At 32.5% G+C, this 17,591-nt stretch overlaps 1 protein-coding gene across 18 annotated transcripts in view; it reads right to left on the reverse strand.

The window, feature by feature from the left end:
- The window catches only part of CCDC171 (coiled-coil domain containing 171), a 543,314-nt gene that overhangs the window by 135,748 nt on the left and 389,975 nt on the right, over nt 1–17,591 (reverse strand). For all 18 annotated transcript variants that reach the window (XM_056805336.1, XM_056805339.1, XM_056805345.1 and 15 more), the window contains one exon: nt 16,696–16,827. In XM_056805336.1, the coding sequence (XP_056661314.1) occupies nt 16,696–16,827 (132 nt within the window). The remainder of the gene's footprint in view (nt 1–16,695; nt 16,828–17,591) is intronic.

Here is a 17,591-nt window from a genome sequence, read left to right on the forward strand (position 1 = left end):
CAAGTGATGGGGGGTGGCGGGAGAGCAAGTTATAGAACAGTATCTCTCATATCCTATTTTCAGTACATAAATTTGAAGGGGGCAAAAGATAAGACATCATATAGGACTCTCATTCATATGGAGTACATAAACTGTAAATTGTGCTCTCAATGTACATTTAAAGAGAGATACTGAGATACTAAAAACTTCAAACCATTAAAGTCACATCTGCTTTGCATTAAAAAAAGCAGTCACTATACACAGGCTAATAGAGAAACCACTAGATCAGTTCCTGAAATCTATTTGAACATTTTAATTGTCAAAAAAGTCTACACAATTATTTTATTTATCCAAAGAAAAAAAGAACACTCAAATATGCCACTGGAGGTAAGTTGTGGGGGCTAAAAGATTTTGAAATTATAGACAGCTCGGTGGTATAGTACATAGAGCACTGGGCTTATAGCCAAGAAGATGTGAAATCAAATCCAGCCTCAGATACTTATTCACTACGTGACCCTGGGCAAGACATTTATCCTCTATTTGCCTCACTTTCCTTAAATATAAAATGGAAATGATAAGGGCACATATTTTTCAGGGTTATTGTAAGGATCAAATTAGACAATATTTGTAAAGCATTTGGCATAGTTTCTAGCACACAATAGGCACTTAATAAATATTTACTGATTGGTTGTTTGATGTTTATTTAGATGTTTTAAAATTTATGATTTTATCTAAAATCAATTTTGGAGTAAATGTAGAAAAATCATAGCTTATGTATATTATTTTCTTGGTTCTTCTTCACTATTAGTATCAGTTCATATAGATATTTCCATATTTCTCTGTATTCCTCACATTCATAATTTCTTCTTGCACAGTATTTAATTAAACTCATATGCACAATTTACTTAGGCATTTTTGAATTGAGGTGCATCTGCTTTGTTTCCCATTCAGGGACTATCATGAAAGTTGCTATAAATATTTTGGTTTAACTGGGGACATTTTTACAATCGCAATTATAATCAATAGAATTTTGTTTAAAATACTAGAATTTTATTTAAAATCTGTTGATTTGGATGTTTTAAAAAATAGTAAGAAATCAACCTACTAAAAATACAAGTGCTATTTGATATAATAGCATATTCAGCTGTCTTAGTTCGACAGCTAGCTGAAATGGACGTATGACTTTTCTAGTTTGTCATATACAGCATAGTCAAAAACTATGTCAATATGTTTAAAAGAATATAAGTAAAAAAAATTTAAACTTGTACTCATCCTACCAGAAGGCTTTTATGAGACAAATATAGTCCTAATACCAAAACCAATAAAGGATAAAACACAAATACTATATACAAGTAAACTACTATACACTGGCTAATAGAGAAACAATATCATTAATGAATATCAATTCAAATTTTTAAATAAAATCCTCTCAAAAAGACAATAGTGATTTGCAAAAGGAAATATTCATTATGACCAAATAGGATTTATACCATGGATGCAAGGATAGTTCGAATTTGGAAAACAATGATTTGAATTAATCATATTAAAAATGAAAAAATCCCAAAACCAAATATTGTCTCAAAAGTTGCAGAAAAAGCCTATAACAAAGTACCACACTCAATTATGCTAAAAACCCTTCAAAATATAGGAAGAGAGTTCTTTTTTTAATTATATAAAAAGTATTTGTCTAAAACCAAAAATAATATTGTTTGCAATGAGGATATATTAAAATTTTTCCTAGTAAATCATCAGAGTAAAGAAAACATAGTCATTCTCCCCACTAACATTTGATATGGTTCTGAAAATTCTGGTAATGGCAATCAAATAAGAGGAAAAAAATAAAACATATAAAGATAGGTAAAGAGGAGATTTATATATCTCCTTATTTATGGTGATAGTAGTTTACTTGGAAAATCCTAAGGAATCAGCAAAGAAGCCAAACAAGATCACTAATACCTTCAGTAAAATTTCTATCTAATAATAACAAAATTCAGAAGAAAAGAAAAGAAAGGAAAATCCCAGTCTAATTACAAAATGTGTAAAATATTTTGGGGTCAATCTGGTCAAGAACACAAAAAACTTTTTTACAGCTTCAATTAAAAAGTCTTCTTTAGGGGTAGCTGGGTAGTTCAGTGGATTGAGAGATAAGCCTATAGACGGGAGGTCCTAGGTTCAAATCTGACCTCAGACACTTCCTATCTGTGTGACCCTGGGCAAGTCACTTAACCCCCATTGCCTAGCCCTTACCACTCATCTGCCTTGGATCCAATACGTGGTATTTATTCAAAGACAGAAGGTAAGGGGAAAATACTTAAATGAAGAAAAACTTTAATAGCTGAAGAAATATTCATTGCTCAGAGTTCGCCCATCTGATAAAGATGACAGTATTATCAAAAATTAGTTTTTACTTTTAACATTATACCAATAAAATTATCAAAGGAGTATTTTACATGGCTTGATAAAAATTACAAAACTAATTTAGAAAAGAAAAAGACCTAAAATATCAAAGGAAATTATGAAAATAAATAGGGACAAAGGGGAATAGTACTTCTAGAACTTAGACCATGTTAGAAAGCAATAATCATCAAACCACCTGACATAAGTTAAAAAATAAAGAAGTAGATTAATGGAACAGATTTGACAAATAATGATAAAAAACAATGGAACTTACTAATCTAATGTTTTAGAAATCAGAAAACACAAATTACTTAAGAACGCAAATGTGGTTTTTAAAAATTGCTACAAATTCTAAAAAGCAGTCTAGCAGAAATTAGATGCAGGTCAATAGCTTTCATTACATTCTACAATATATTCTAAATAGATAAATGACTTTAATATTTTAAGGACTATACCATAAATTAATTAGAAAATAGAAGACATACCTTCCAAAACTATGAGCAGGAGACATATTCTTAACTAAACAAATGATAGGTTCAATTACAAATGATAAAACTTTTGATTACAAGTAACTGAAAAGTTTCTACACTGACAAAATTAATGCTCTGAAATGAAAGAAATCTTTGTAGTAAATTTCTCTGGTAAGGGTGCCATTCCCCAATAGGTCACTAAGAATATGAATAAACAGTTCTCAAAAGAAAATGAACTATAAGTTATTAATAGCCACATGAAAGAATGCTCTGAATTTTCAAAAAAAAATGAAAATATACATTAAAACAATCTAATACTCATACAAAGTAAAAATGGCAAATGATGGGTAAAGTCAATAGCATGGCTGCATTGTAATGGAACTACAAAGTGCTGAAATCATTTTGGAAAGAAATATTGAATTAAAGTAACAAAAAGCCATACCCTTTGATTCAGAGATTTCATTACTACTAAGCTGATAACCTCAAGGAAGTCATTGATTAAAAAAAGAAAGCCCCATATAATAAAAAATATTTACAGTAATTTTTGTGGAAATTTTTCCCATTTGGGAAATATCTAAATAAATTGTGGTATATGGCTGTAATTAAATATTATTGTGCAGTAAGAAATTATTAATATGAGGACTACAAAGAAGTATGGAAAGATCTACATGATGTGACACACACTGAAGTAAGCAGAGCCAAGAAAACAATATAAATAATTATTACAATGATATAAACAGAAAGAACAAATACACACACAAAAATCAAAAGTAAATGTTACAAAACTATAAAGAATAAACGTGACTCAAAAGAAGAGAAATAAGAAGATATTCCCATCCAACCTCTTTGCAAAAAGTCCACAAATATTGTGCAATGCACATATTTTCTAATTTTTTGATGCACTGATAAGTAATGCTGATTTTTTCTACTTTCATCTTTTAAAAATACTATTTGCTATATGTGATCAGCCTCAAGGACAGAAAAAGTGGGAGAAAAAATGGGAATGATATAAAAAACAAAAGACATGAATAAAAACTTATTAAAATAATAAAACTAGACTCACATGAAGAGTTCGTACCTCTCATTTCATTTTGTCACTAGCAACTATTTGGTCCTTTGAATTTTCAGGGATTTTGTTATAGTATAAAAGTTTCTTCATCTCTTGTGCCAATCTGTTAACTCCCTTTCTAATTCTTTCTTCTATGGTTCACTTTTCTTTTCCATATTTTTTCCTTCTCACAGTTTCATTTCATTTAGAAAGCCCATTATATGGAAGTGAGGCAGTTAACAACTTCAATACTTGTTTCTATACTATAAAGTAGGCAATAAGAAAACTAAATTACTCATAGTAGTACACAAAGTATCTCATAGTAAAAAACAAATGACCTGTAAGAGAACTGAGAAGAAAAAAAAAATTTTTAATCATTATCATATAAAGGTCAGGATTTTTTTTTAAGTCTATAAATCATATTTCAAGAAATCTGAAAAGGAAATTTCCCAGGTCCCCCACAACAGGGTAAAGCTAAAAAAAATTATTCAGTTACCTCTTGAAAGAAACCCCAAAATGGATACTCCCAAGAACATTATACCCCAAATTCAGAGATTTTAGAATAAAGAAAAAAATTCTGCAAGCAGTCAGAAAAGAAGAATTCAAGTTCAAAGGAACCACAGTCCAGATCATACACAATTTAACAGTCACCATTATAAAAGCACAGACAGTTTGAAATACAATATTCCATAAGACAAAGAATATAAACTTAAAGCCAGGAATGACTTACCTAACTAGATAGAATACTTCAGAGGAAACCAAATCTAAATTTAATGAAATAGAAAATACTTCCAAACATCCATGATGAAAAGACCAATGATACATGGAAACTTTGTAGTGCAAACATAAGAGTCAAGAGAAACATGAGAATAAGCATAAATGAACAATCTAAGGGACTTATTCTAACTTATATAGATGATATAGATGTCCCCGCTGAAAGTTATTATTAGGGATCAAAGAAGGAATCTCAACAGAGAGAAAACACGAGAGCAATTCTGTTGTCTTAATGATGTAAAAAGATTAAAAAAAGGAAGAGAAAGGGGAATATCCTAGAAAAGAGAGTTAGAGAAAAATTATCTCATGCATTTGGGGAGTGCAAATAGATGTCTACAGAAATGAGAAGGAAGCAATAGGGAAAGTGGCTGACAGCTAAACTTCCCTCTCATCTGAAATGGTCACACATACAGAGTTGGATAAGGAAATATAATTCACTCAACAGAGAAATATAAGGGGAGAGGAAGAAGAAAGCAATAGAGAGAGAGCAGATTAAGGGACAAATTAGTCGTAAGCAAAACTAACTTGATAACTGTGCAAAAATATAATTCTTTTCAGTATCAAGGAACTGGAAACAGAAGAATGGTACTCATTGAACAAGTAATGGCAAATAAATGTAATGGAATACTATTGTGCTATAACGATTTCAGAATTAGGAAAATAATTAATCCAATAACAACAAAATTATAAAGTAAAATTACTCCAAAAAACTCAAGAACTCTGATCAATATAATGACTGAACAAAAATCCAGAGGACTAATGATGAAAGATACTACATACTATTTAATAGAGAATGAAAAATTACTTTTAAAATAAATATATGGAAAATGAATAAATTTGTTTTGCCTTAACAGTACATGTTGTGTGACAGGGATTTTGTTTTTCTTTCTTATTCTGATGGGTAGGAACTTGGAAAGGGAGAGGGGGAAGTAAAGATGGAATTTCTGCTGATTGAAAATAAAAATTTGAGACAAAGAACTCCTGATATAAAGCCAATCTTTCAACTCATCAGAATTAAAGGAAAGAAAATATAAAATAAATTATATGTTGAGATTAGAGATCAATTAAAATCTCTCAACTGGATGATACATATCTGTTTTTTTAAACATTTAGCATCAAGAACGTAACAATTTCTGGGGGCAGTTAGGTGGCTCAGTGGATTGAGAACTAGACTCAGAGATGGGAGGTCGTCCTGGGTTCAAATCTGACCTCAGACACTTCCTAGCTGTGTGACCCTAGGCAAGTCACTTAACCCTCCATTGCCTAGCTCTTACCACTCTTCTGAATTAGAAGCAACATACAATATTAATTCTAAGATAGAATGTAAGGGTTTTCAAAAAAATTTTAATTTCTTAACAAAGATATCCCCCAAAATATCTTTCATTTTTCATAGAGGTTTACATACATAAGTATATTCTCCCATATGGGCATATAGCACCAATTCTTCTAAGACTAAGTGTTAATCAAAAGTTACAGGGAAGCAAAAAGTTTTAACAGGAACAATGTAATTTTAAAAAGTGATCAGGCAATTGGCATTATATTGCCCCTCAGAAATTTAACAAGGAGGACTTTTTATAATGTATATATGAAATTATTGTGAACCAGCATCTGCCAAAAACAACTTTAGGCAGAGGGTACTCCTCCCTCTCTATTTAGAAGTGGATATATACAATCTTTAAATATTTCATCTCCACTAGTTATCAGAATAATGAAACATCTTTCTGTAGTTAATATTTTTTAACTTCAGATAAAAGCACAATTCAGTCATATGCCATAGAGACACTTTGTATTTCAATTATAGCTTCTCTGAATTTAGAATTTAGATTGTTGAAGTGAGCAATTTTACTAGATTGAAAGAAAATCACATCTGTCCTATTTTTCATATGTCATGAACCTCATTCAGACCTGTGCAGAATTTGAACTCACAAAGCCACGAGCAAATGACAACCTGTTCCCTATTTCTGCTGACCATGTGGGAGTATGCCTACTAAGATGTGACTCTAGGCAAAAACTGTCCTGGAGCCCAAGAGAATGAAGCAGAATTTCCTGGTTTCCTCTCTCTTTCTTGATACAAGTTAGGTAACTTTGGAAGACACCTTAAATCTTTAGGGAGTTCCATAAGCTCAGGATACGGGGATATAATTTGATATGTCTTTCAGGAAGCTGTGTCTGCAGTTAATCTTCTAATAAGTTGTATTTATGAATCTAGTCCAATAAGAATTTTGAGCACTAACCAAAAAATGGCTATTCATTTAACTAATTAATAAGTAAACATAACTATGTATGTGTAATTTGCTAGACATAGTGCTGTGTGTTGAGGATAGAAAGAAAGGGGCAAACCTGAAAACAATTCATGTCATCAAGGGGCTTACAATCTAATGTGGGACACAACATCTAAGAAAGCACACGCAAGATCCATTTAGAACTGAAGAGTTACCTTTAGAGAGAGGGTTCAAGTAACTTAAGAGAGAGGAAGACTTCCTACAGAAAGCAGTTTGTGAGCCGAGTCTGGAAAGATGCCAAGATTATCACGAGGTTAGGAGCAAAGAGAAATAAGATTCCAAGTACAGAGGAGATGAGAGATGAAATGTCAAGTGAGAGAACAGCAAGCAGATCTCCATCACTGGACCACAGGATGCTTGGATGGCATAAATTGTAAGAACACTGAAAAGGCAGGAAAGGGGAAGAAAAGTCTTAAGCAATTCAGCAGATAGGCAAAGAGAGACATATAAAGTCCTAAGTTTAATTATACTCTATGTTCAAATAAAAAGGAATGTGTATAAATGCCATGTATAATAAATATAAAATGTAGATACACGTGTGCATATGTATACATTGTTATTTATAACACATATCTGTGCGTATATCTGTATAACATGTTAAGACACATGTTATACTTGTTACATATTCATAATATGTGAGTATATTTTATTGTATCTAAGATTACGCTAATTTTTATGCTGTCTTGTCTTTACTTGAAGAATACAGATGCTTTGGAGTAATGATAGTCCATTTAGTAAAATTTGGAAAAGTATAAAATAAAAGAGAGTTTTATGCCAAGATTTAGGTTTTGAAAGATTTATTGAATCTTCCTTAATCCTTGAGTTGCATATTCATTGCTATATTTCCCTCTAACTGCTGTCATTTAAGTTGTCATGCAGAATAGGGCAAATCAGGGTCAGTTTATGTAAGCGCCATCAATCTGAAGAACTTCATCAGTCTTTACTTCAAGGCATTATGCAAAGAAAACTGACATTAAGAGAGCCTTAACTGACAGCAAATGAAATCAATCAGCAAATCGCTAAGCCATAATAAACTCTCTCAATTTGTAGATAACCCTTCCTTTTCCAGGTCTTCACCTAAGCAACCCATCAAATACTGTCCTTTGGAGAAAAAAATCAACAACAACAAGAATCTGAGCAACCCTTAAAATACTTTACAATTCTGAATTTCGTAGCTAAAAGTTTGAGCCCTCTCACTCTTCAATTCCTCGATTATAAGAATAATAAGGTATTTCTAGGAGTTATATTGTTTTTTAAAGTCATAGAATCTAAAAATGGTATTAAAAGGTTAAACTTTGGGGATACATTTTTCCTATTAATATTGTAGTGACAAATTATATTCATATCATTCAACTGCTGTTCTACTCATAGGGCTGAAAGTTATAACAGTGATCAAGCTCTAACTTCTATAAGTCTTTTTACCTAAGTGTAGCTCAAACATTTCACAAACAGACAAATACTGTCACCATCTCAAAGAGATGGAAGGTTATGCACAGAGAAGTTAAATGGTGTGAATAAAATGACAATACAAGATAAAAAAGACAAAAGAAGCAGGCAGGCACCATAAATCTGTCAAAAATTTGCTCATTGAGTATGTATTTGTTGTCTTTGTTGTTGTTCAGTCATTTCATTCAGGTCCAACTCTTGTAGCCGCATTTTGGCAAATGCACTAACTAGAGTGCTTTGCCATTTCCTTCCCCAGCTCATTTTACAGATAAGGAAGCTCAGACAAAGGGGCTTAAATGACTCTTTCAGGGTCATACAGCTAATATGCATCTGGGGCCTGATTTGAAGTCAGAAAGATGCGTCTTCCTGCACCTTCCTTCCAGCACCTTTTTCACTATGTCACCTAGCTCCCCAAATGAAACATAACAAATACGTTTTAAGCAAAATAAAATAAAAATAAATCCAAAAAGACATACTTGAACTCCAGCAATGTATTCCTAGCTTTGTTTCTGACCTCAGTACTATTCCTGGTGTCAGAGCCATAAACTGATTCTTAGCTGTGTTCTCTCTCCTAACCCCAAATCTCAAACATTATCTCAGTTCCTCGATAACATCTGTCTCTTATCTTGTTTACTTCAGGCCTTTTCCAAAACAAAATAAATTAATGATCGATGGAATAAAGTACAGAATACATTTATTCCTACCCTTTTCTTGAAAGCTAGGTAACTGAACACAAATTATAGCAGGTCCTCCTACCGAGCACATCGATGAATTGTACATATCTATTGTCTGAGGATCAGCATTGCTAAATTTGGACAGACTCATCATCAAATTCCTAGATACCAAATGATGATTTTTTCCTTTTATTTTGGCTAACATAATTCATGAAATCATCTACTCAATTGTTTACTGAGAGGTGTAATCAGAAGGAAAAAAGAGTATTCATACCAACAAAATTATAGATCTTTGAAGTATAGTATATTTAAGCTTCAGACAGCAAAAGAGACAGTAAAAAACAAATAAGAAGGAAGGAGGGACAGGAAATAAGAATCATTAAGTTAAAATAGCTGTCTCAGTAAAAAGAGAAAACCATAGATCTTCCATAATTAAGTTAAATTATGGGATTTTTTTCAAACTATTATTCTAAACAAAGCAAGAAAGTCATCTCCATTAGAATTTTATGTAATTTTTAGTGACTGTAATCACAGAATCATACACAGTTCAGTGTCAGTTACATTGCCTGAAATTTGATTACTTCTACAACTCGAAAAATACTTCAAAATCTCACCTTGAGGTTAAAAAAAACCAAGGAAACATATTTTACCGAGGATATCAACATACATATGTACAAAGACAAAAAGGTATGATATTAGATAATTAGATAAATCCTGAGGAAAAATATAGTGTTGGGTTTTTTTTTAAGTGAGAATCAAGTATCCAGTGGGTCAGATAACTGTGTTATTTTTGTTCAAAAAGTCTAAGAAGTTTAGGTAACTTATAGCCAGGTCAAAAAAATTTTTTTGCTAAATTTTAATGTTATTTTACCTACTTTGCCAAAGTCCCTGTTGTGATTTTATATTGTAGCAGGCAAAGCTACAATAAAATGGAATCTGATAAGTCATAAATAGTTTGAAATTATTCATATTGGATTTTATCTGCCTCAGTCTCTCCTAGAGAAGGGAAGAATACTTTCAAACTTTTTACTTGAATAAGGGGAAGAAATTATGGGATTCCTCAAAAGCATTCGGGAGCTACATACAGACTTATACTTGTTCTTTCTTATCACCTAGTCTCTTTTAAAGACTTTCATCAACTAAAAAGCATAGCTCTCAAAAAGCCCGATAGCTCTCAAATGTAACTTTTAACATGGGATAAGGACAGGGGCAGGACCAATCTCATGGAGTACTCTCAGATGAGGAAACTGACTCTACCAGTACAAGTTAGCAATTGCCTGGCAGACTGGGTAGTGAAGAGCCTTACCCACAGTCACAAAGTCCATAGTATGAAACCAAAATATCCTAGCTTTCCCTAGAGAAAGTATTTATCGGCCTACTGCTAATGGAAATAAATATTAACTTACTGTCATGAAATTAATATGCAAAGTGTGCCTTAACCATATAAAATGCCAAGCATGAATATGCCTTGTGGGCATGCCTCATACCCTGCAAAAATGGGAAGTCATAAGACTCTAAAGCTGAAAGAGGGGGTAAACGTCATCTATTCCCATTTCCTCAGGTTATCAGATTAAAAAAAAAACTGAGGTGAAGGGAGGAAAAGAGACGTCTTTGACCAAGATAATTACTCACTGATCTAAAAGCTGGAAGAGATCGAATGGGCTATCTTGTACCGATCCCGATGCCCCCTGACCACACTGCTGCCAATGGGATCACCAGTTTCTGAGGAAGAGGCGATCTCATCCATCTACTGTGGATTGTTCTCACTGTTAAGAAGTTTCTCCTTACATCCAGTTTCAATGTACATTTCTGAACTTCTGCCCCTTGCTGCTTGTTCTGCTCTTTGGAGTGAGACAGAACAAGCTAAATCTTGCCTTCCTAAATAGCAGCCCTTTCAGGACGAGCAAGCCTGGCTCCAGGTCTTTCCCAGGCTTCTCCAGTCTCCCCTAAAAAACAGTGACCTCAAAAACCATGATGGAGTGAAAAGTTTCTCTTTTCTTCTCACTGAAATATACTCTAAGGCCATGATGGAGTTTGTGATTTTGTCCCCAGAGAATTACCTAATCACAATATCTTCATTTCCTGGCGTTTTGTGGCTAAAGAGTTTTCTACATGGAACATGCATGTTACTTACACGTGGCAGACCCAGGTCGAGAACCCAGGTCTTTTTAAATTCAGTCTAGCATTCCTAGGTTAAAGCTGTCAAGCATCTTAATGAGACAAAGAGTGGCATGGCATCAACCAAACATCAAAGATTTATTTGGGGATGAACTATATAGCTTCATCAAGCTAATTGATTTCATTGCCACTGGGAAAAATAAATAAGTCCTCAGTAGAAGTGGCTCCCATCCTCTGAAAAGCTCTCTCATTATTTGACTTCATGAAACTTGCCTTCCCTATTCAAGAAATGCCTGATATTATACACTGTTTTAAAAATTGCATCCCTCAGAATATTTGGAGATACCTAAGAGTATCACAAAACTAGAATTATTAATCTAACATATATTAGAGTAATGCCCCCGCTAAAATGAAAATAAAGTCTCCAGAAACCTCAGAAATGTACAATGCACAGACATAAGAAGAAAAGGACCCTGAGTAGAAATCAGATGTTACTAACAGTTAATTCCAGCTAGTGAAATGAGAAGGTATGGCAGAATGGCATTCAGGTCCTAACATAGAAAACTGAAAATAAAATTAAGGCTACAGAGTAAAAGAGCCAAGGTTCAAGAGGATAAGACATTTGATAAGAGAAGGAACATGTGTAATAAATAGGGATATAAATGTCAAAGGACAAATAAATAGCTACAGTATAGTAGTACTTGAGATTATGTACAATATAATAACTGATATTTATAATAATAACCTTAAGCCACCAAGAGTTAAAGGATCTTAAACATATTCTATTTAAACACAAGAAAATATGTAACATATTTGATGAAATTTTTATCAAAATTGTTTAAATTTTTAAAATTAATTTGTTTAAATGAAGCTTCAATTATCGGGAAAACCCACTTAAGTAGAATACATTATCATTTAATAATAAGTAATTATCATTTATCATATAAATATTGTAAATATCATAAATTAGAATAAAAATCTCTAAATGGCTCAATTATTTATGTGAAATTGCTCACCCTGGCCTCCCTTAGGTTTTAAAATGTACAACAAAAAAAGATTAAAGAAACTTAAGGTAAATTTTTTCAAAGATTGTTACATCAAATAGTAAAATGGAAGACATGTAAAATTGCCAAATAATAATTCTTATCATATATAATGATGTTTGATATTTTACATGTAAGGCATCATCTATTTCATACTTATATGATTTTTTCAATTGCATTTTACATATGTTCATGATTTGAACTACCTAAATATAGTAAAGAATAGGAAAAAAAACTGTGCTTGGGAATTTGGTATTTTAACAAATCATTATATTCCAACAGTCAATTGTATGACACATAACTAAAAACCACACCAAATAAAAATTATATAATTATATGGTAGGTTAATATTGATTGTAAGAACTATTATCTTTAGGTTAAATAGTCTATTTTTTAATGTTCTTAACAAATATCTTCGTAATGAAATGTTATTTTTTAATCATTTATAACTATATATATAATACAACATCATATCTACAAGGAGTGATTGTAGAATACTGGGCTAATCTTTATGCATTTTGCAAGGTGGGTTTTTTTGCTCCTCTTTTTGAGTGAAGTGGGTCAAAGTATTAAAACTCATGCTGTCTGAGAACAGGCACAACTTACTCAATGCCAGTTTTCCAAGCCAGACATTATGTCTGGTTAACTCAACTGGTTAGAACATGAGTGTATAGGTCTCAAGGTCATAGGTTTAATCCCTGTACTCGTCATTATTTCTGTATCAGAGGTGAATGAATATGATGAGATCAATGCACACTATAGTGAGCAACTAGAAGTATTTTTATATTCAATGGAAGGGGTTACACATAATTATGAATTTCTGTACATTTGATCCTTGACTTTATAGACTATAAAGTATTATAAAAATTGAACTGATGATGTTTATAATGCAATTATTTCCATCACTGATGTTTTAACTGAGGTTGTTACCTATTGTAATTTTCTTTACAGTTTGGGGTTTTCTTCTCCTTTAAAGAGCTGCAGCCCAGTACCTCGTGGCAGCCTTGGGTGCTGATATTTGGGAGATCAAGGTCTGGCTAAGATTTTGCTTCTATGCCTGTAGGAGCTTTGACTGCAGCAAAGGCAGCATCTGGAGCCCCTAGCAAAGATTGTGTCACAGGAGACATACTTTGATTGACACATCAAGTGACATGGCAGCTTCAAGAGAGGGATAAGCTATGCTCTCCTTGATCAAAACAGTTGTGATTTAAAGCCTTTGAGGAAACAAAGGAGGAATCAAATGGAAAAATATGGAGGGGAAGAACCCAAATCAAACATTTTCCCAAATATATAAAACAAATAGGCTGCAAGAGAAACTCTTAGAAATGAGAAAATTAAGTTATTGTCAGTATAATACATGCACTATAGCATCCTAAAATCATTTTTTAGATGTATGTAGCATGTATCATATATGACGTCATCTGGATGTAGATGAGGGAATTAGTTAACCATTCATTTCCACTTTCCTTCAATAATTTCCCTTCCATTCAGAAATATTGTTAGAAACAAAGGCTTGTTCTTTAGAGAACATAACCAACAACATATTTGCTGGATCTTCAAGCTTCTCAAGTCAGGATTGTTTGAATTTTTTAAAAAATGATATGCACCATTAATACAGCCTTCCATAGTAACCAGATGTTGCTCCTTCCTCATTAAAGTATTCTTGGGGCAGCCTATTTTCCCAGAATATAGGCAGAGAAAAGGTTCAGATAAGGGTTAAAGTTAAGGATGCCTATATGTATACCACCTAGAGAATTATTTCTGTGTATAAAAAAGAATGGAAATGGGGAACATTCAATAATAGTAATATGTCTAAATGATTGCTTGATTCAAAGAGAATTATTCTACATGTGCTGATTTGTTTATAGAACAATATAAAAGACAACCTACATATAATATCATACATAGATGCATCATTATGGAGGAACAAAATGACTTCATGAATTTATAATGCATTACCCTTATCATCCAGTCTAAATGTCTGAACATGTTTTTCACAATAGTAATGTTTTACACAATTTCTTGCTGCTTTTGGTTTAAAATTTTTTTCAGTGTATTACAAGCTGCAAATGGTAAAACAAACAAATCACAAAAGTGTGACATTCTCTGGGAAGAGAATTCTAAACTCTTGTGTATAAAGAGATATAGTCAAAGGTTGACATGCTGAGAAATTCAAGCCAGTAAAATCTAATGAAGTATTGTAAAAGGGGACACTTTGTATTGCTACTGAAATTTGAACTTGATAAAGATGCTTAAGCTAAGGTCCTTACTGTTTGGTTTGGTTCTCATAATCTATAAAACTCGGGGCCTCAAAGTATATGCTTTCTCAAAAACAACCATTTTAGAAGTGAAATAAAAGTTCTGATTCAATGGTAACTGCCACTAATATAATCACCAAATCCAAAGAAGTATATAGTTAAGGAGTCCTGAATGAGGATCAGGAACTGAAATTTTAGTCATACTATTTAATAGCAATGTAACTCTGTGCATGACACAATGCCCTTCCCTTTGGGGCTTCAGTTTCATCAACAAAACATGGACCTAAAACTCTGAGTTTCCTTGTAGTCCTAAATATCATGATCCTAGCTTTCTAGCAAATATCTTACCCAATTTCTAGTCTATGATAGTATGAAAAGAGAAAGGTAAATGTACTAAAATGTTCTTTTCCAATAATTAAGTCAGGCAGCATTCAAAAGCACTAACAATAATTTTTTTGAAATATTATTTGCATAGGATAAGGATATCATAGCATATAGATACTGAGTTTTTAAATATATATATATTTTTTTTTTAATAGGATTTAGGTCACAAGTCTTCCTGTTTGTTTTCCCTGCATAGTTTCAGGGGAGCTCAATCTTAATATTCCCTGGAAATATGGATAGCTGGAAAGGATTTGACCCTGAGGAAAGTAGGACTGAGGCAAGAAGTTAGAAATGGGAGTGAGGATGCAGACAGACAAATGAGGAAGTATCTGTGTGTGCCGGGAGGGGCTTGAAGAGGATGATCAATGTTTTATGTTTCTGAAAGAAAGAACACACTTCAGTTGGGTTTGGGGATCCATAAAGACCCTCCTCCTCAGTGGGCCGCATATCAAGTGATGAGTAAATAATTATATCATCAAATTTCTAAGATGCTGGTAGAAAACAAGGAAGAGTGAAGCTAAAGACAGGAACCTGGGTGAGCAGAATAGGGAGGAATGGTGAATCTCTAAGAGAAGGGACCATATATTATGAGTTTGTGTCAAATCAAAACAAGGACTCGGTACGCTTGTCCATAAAAGAATATAAGAAACTCTACTTAACAAATAGTTAATGAACATTTGTAAAATTGTACAGGTGTTTTAGGAAAACAAATATTTTTAAAATTTTATATATACATATATATGTAGCAAAATATGTTATGAAGAAAAGAATACTTTTTGGTACTATATTAATGATGGTAGTTCTCAAGACAAACTAAAGAAAGAACTCAGCAACTAAAAATAAAAGAAAACTTCTGTCACACCTGTAAGAATTCATTTCTGACATCAACTAAAATCATATAATGTCAAAAATATAGAGAACAAATCTTTTGGAACACTAAAATGAAATATAGGGATGTAGGGTCTTAAAAATTTTATGGGATTTTTAGATGGATTCCTAAAACCAGAGTGATATTCACCATGTAATCTGTAGCTTCTTCTGTTTGCAAAGATCTTGGAAAATTTTCATATGATGGTACTATATATTAAGAAGACAATGAAAGAAATACTGATGTCCTATTTTTTTTTAAATCTTTTACCTTGAGGAAAAAAATGAATCAATTTAAAGCATTTCATCATCTTAAAAATAGGGACACATATAAAGTTCCACATTATAAACATATTCCTAGAAATCAGAATGAATGGATTTTTTAATTTTTCATTAAAATTTTTTTCTTTTTGTTATTTGAGGTTTTATGACTTCGAAAGCATCTTAGGTTTTTTTTTAATAAATAATATTCTGTGGTTGTAACATAGTATTTTTTAAATGGTTGGAAGGACATATATCTATGTTAATAAGAAATAATTGTAATTTAAACTAAATAAATATTGAGACAAGATGTTTCAGATTTAGCATTTTAAAATTTCATGGCATCTGTTTCCTAATAATTTAGGATAATATTTAAATGAATAAATTGAAATAAGCTAGCAGATAATTTCTCATTGTTTTGATTTGCTCAGATGCAAATGTTCTCTCTATTATTTCAAGTTATAATACATTTGGAACATTTTCTTTGGTAAAAATATATCTCAAATTATTTAGTAGTCCAAATCTCAGAGAAGACTTCAATTCTTTCTGAAATGTACTATATGGGTGGGAGGAAATTAGTTTGCTTTTCCTTTAAGCTGCTGACCACAACACTTTGAAGCTTGCATCCTTTCCATTTAGTGCAATTTATTTTTCTACACATCTTTGTATCAAACAAGGTTATTTAGACGCTAACCTGGCATGCTACAACCTCTGGCCCGCCCTTCAGTCCCTCCAATGCAAAGGTCTCCAGGTGCAGTTTGGGTAGCTGCAGGGTGAAGTCATTCCTGCTTGCCGCAGTCCGTGACAGCGAGATCTGATCTCTGACCTAAAGGGAAAAAAACAGCATCAATGGTAATTCCCCTTCAGACACATTAACTGGGATGAACTGGGTCCCCTTGAGCCCACTGAGTGGACTTGCATTGATCGTTGGACCTGAAATCCATGAATAAATTTAGGACTAATTGATTTTTCGTTGCAAATAAATCTCTAATTCAGAGTGCTGGGGGAGAATGTTAAGAAGAAAAAGCATCTTCCTTCTGCCTCAAGTGGGGGGGGGGGCAGAGACACGGGGGAGGGGAGAGACAAGAGTGGGAGTCACTTGGAGTTCTTCTGATCAAGTGGTTTCAAATTATTTTTCACAGGCTAACCTTCAAAAAACAGCACACCTTCTTTTTAAAACCTCACAAAGAATCAATGATAGAAAAAATAAATACAACAAATGACATTACCTAATTGCTATTTTTCTTAATAGAATATTTAATCTAGCCAGGATACTGACAATCCTAATAAAATAATTACAAGTTGTGGTCCTTTGGAAAGCAGAACTTCATTATAGTATGGGTCCAAGTATAAATATAAGTGTACTCAAAACAAAAGAAAAAGAGCTTCCAAAAAATAAATCCAGATGTAAGCTTCCTCTACTAGTTCCCCTAGTAAATGGTGTGTCTAGATAATTTCTATTCTTACAATATAATGCATAGTAACCAACTTAGTCACACAATTTTCAGTGTTATAACCTAGAGGAAAACTAGTAGTAATTGTACCAAATTTATGTAGTTTGATTTTAAATATTCCAAAGATATATGTAAA

This window comes from Monodelphis domestica, chromosome 7, assembly GCF_027887165.1.
Source record: "Monodelphis domestica isolate mMonDom1 chromosome 7, mMonDom1.pri, whole genome shotgun sequence".
NCBI lineage: Eukaryota > Metazoa > Chordata > Mammalia > Didelphimorphia > Didelphidae > Monodelphis > Monodelphis domestica.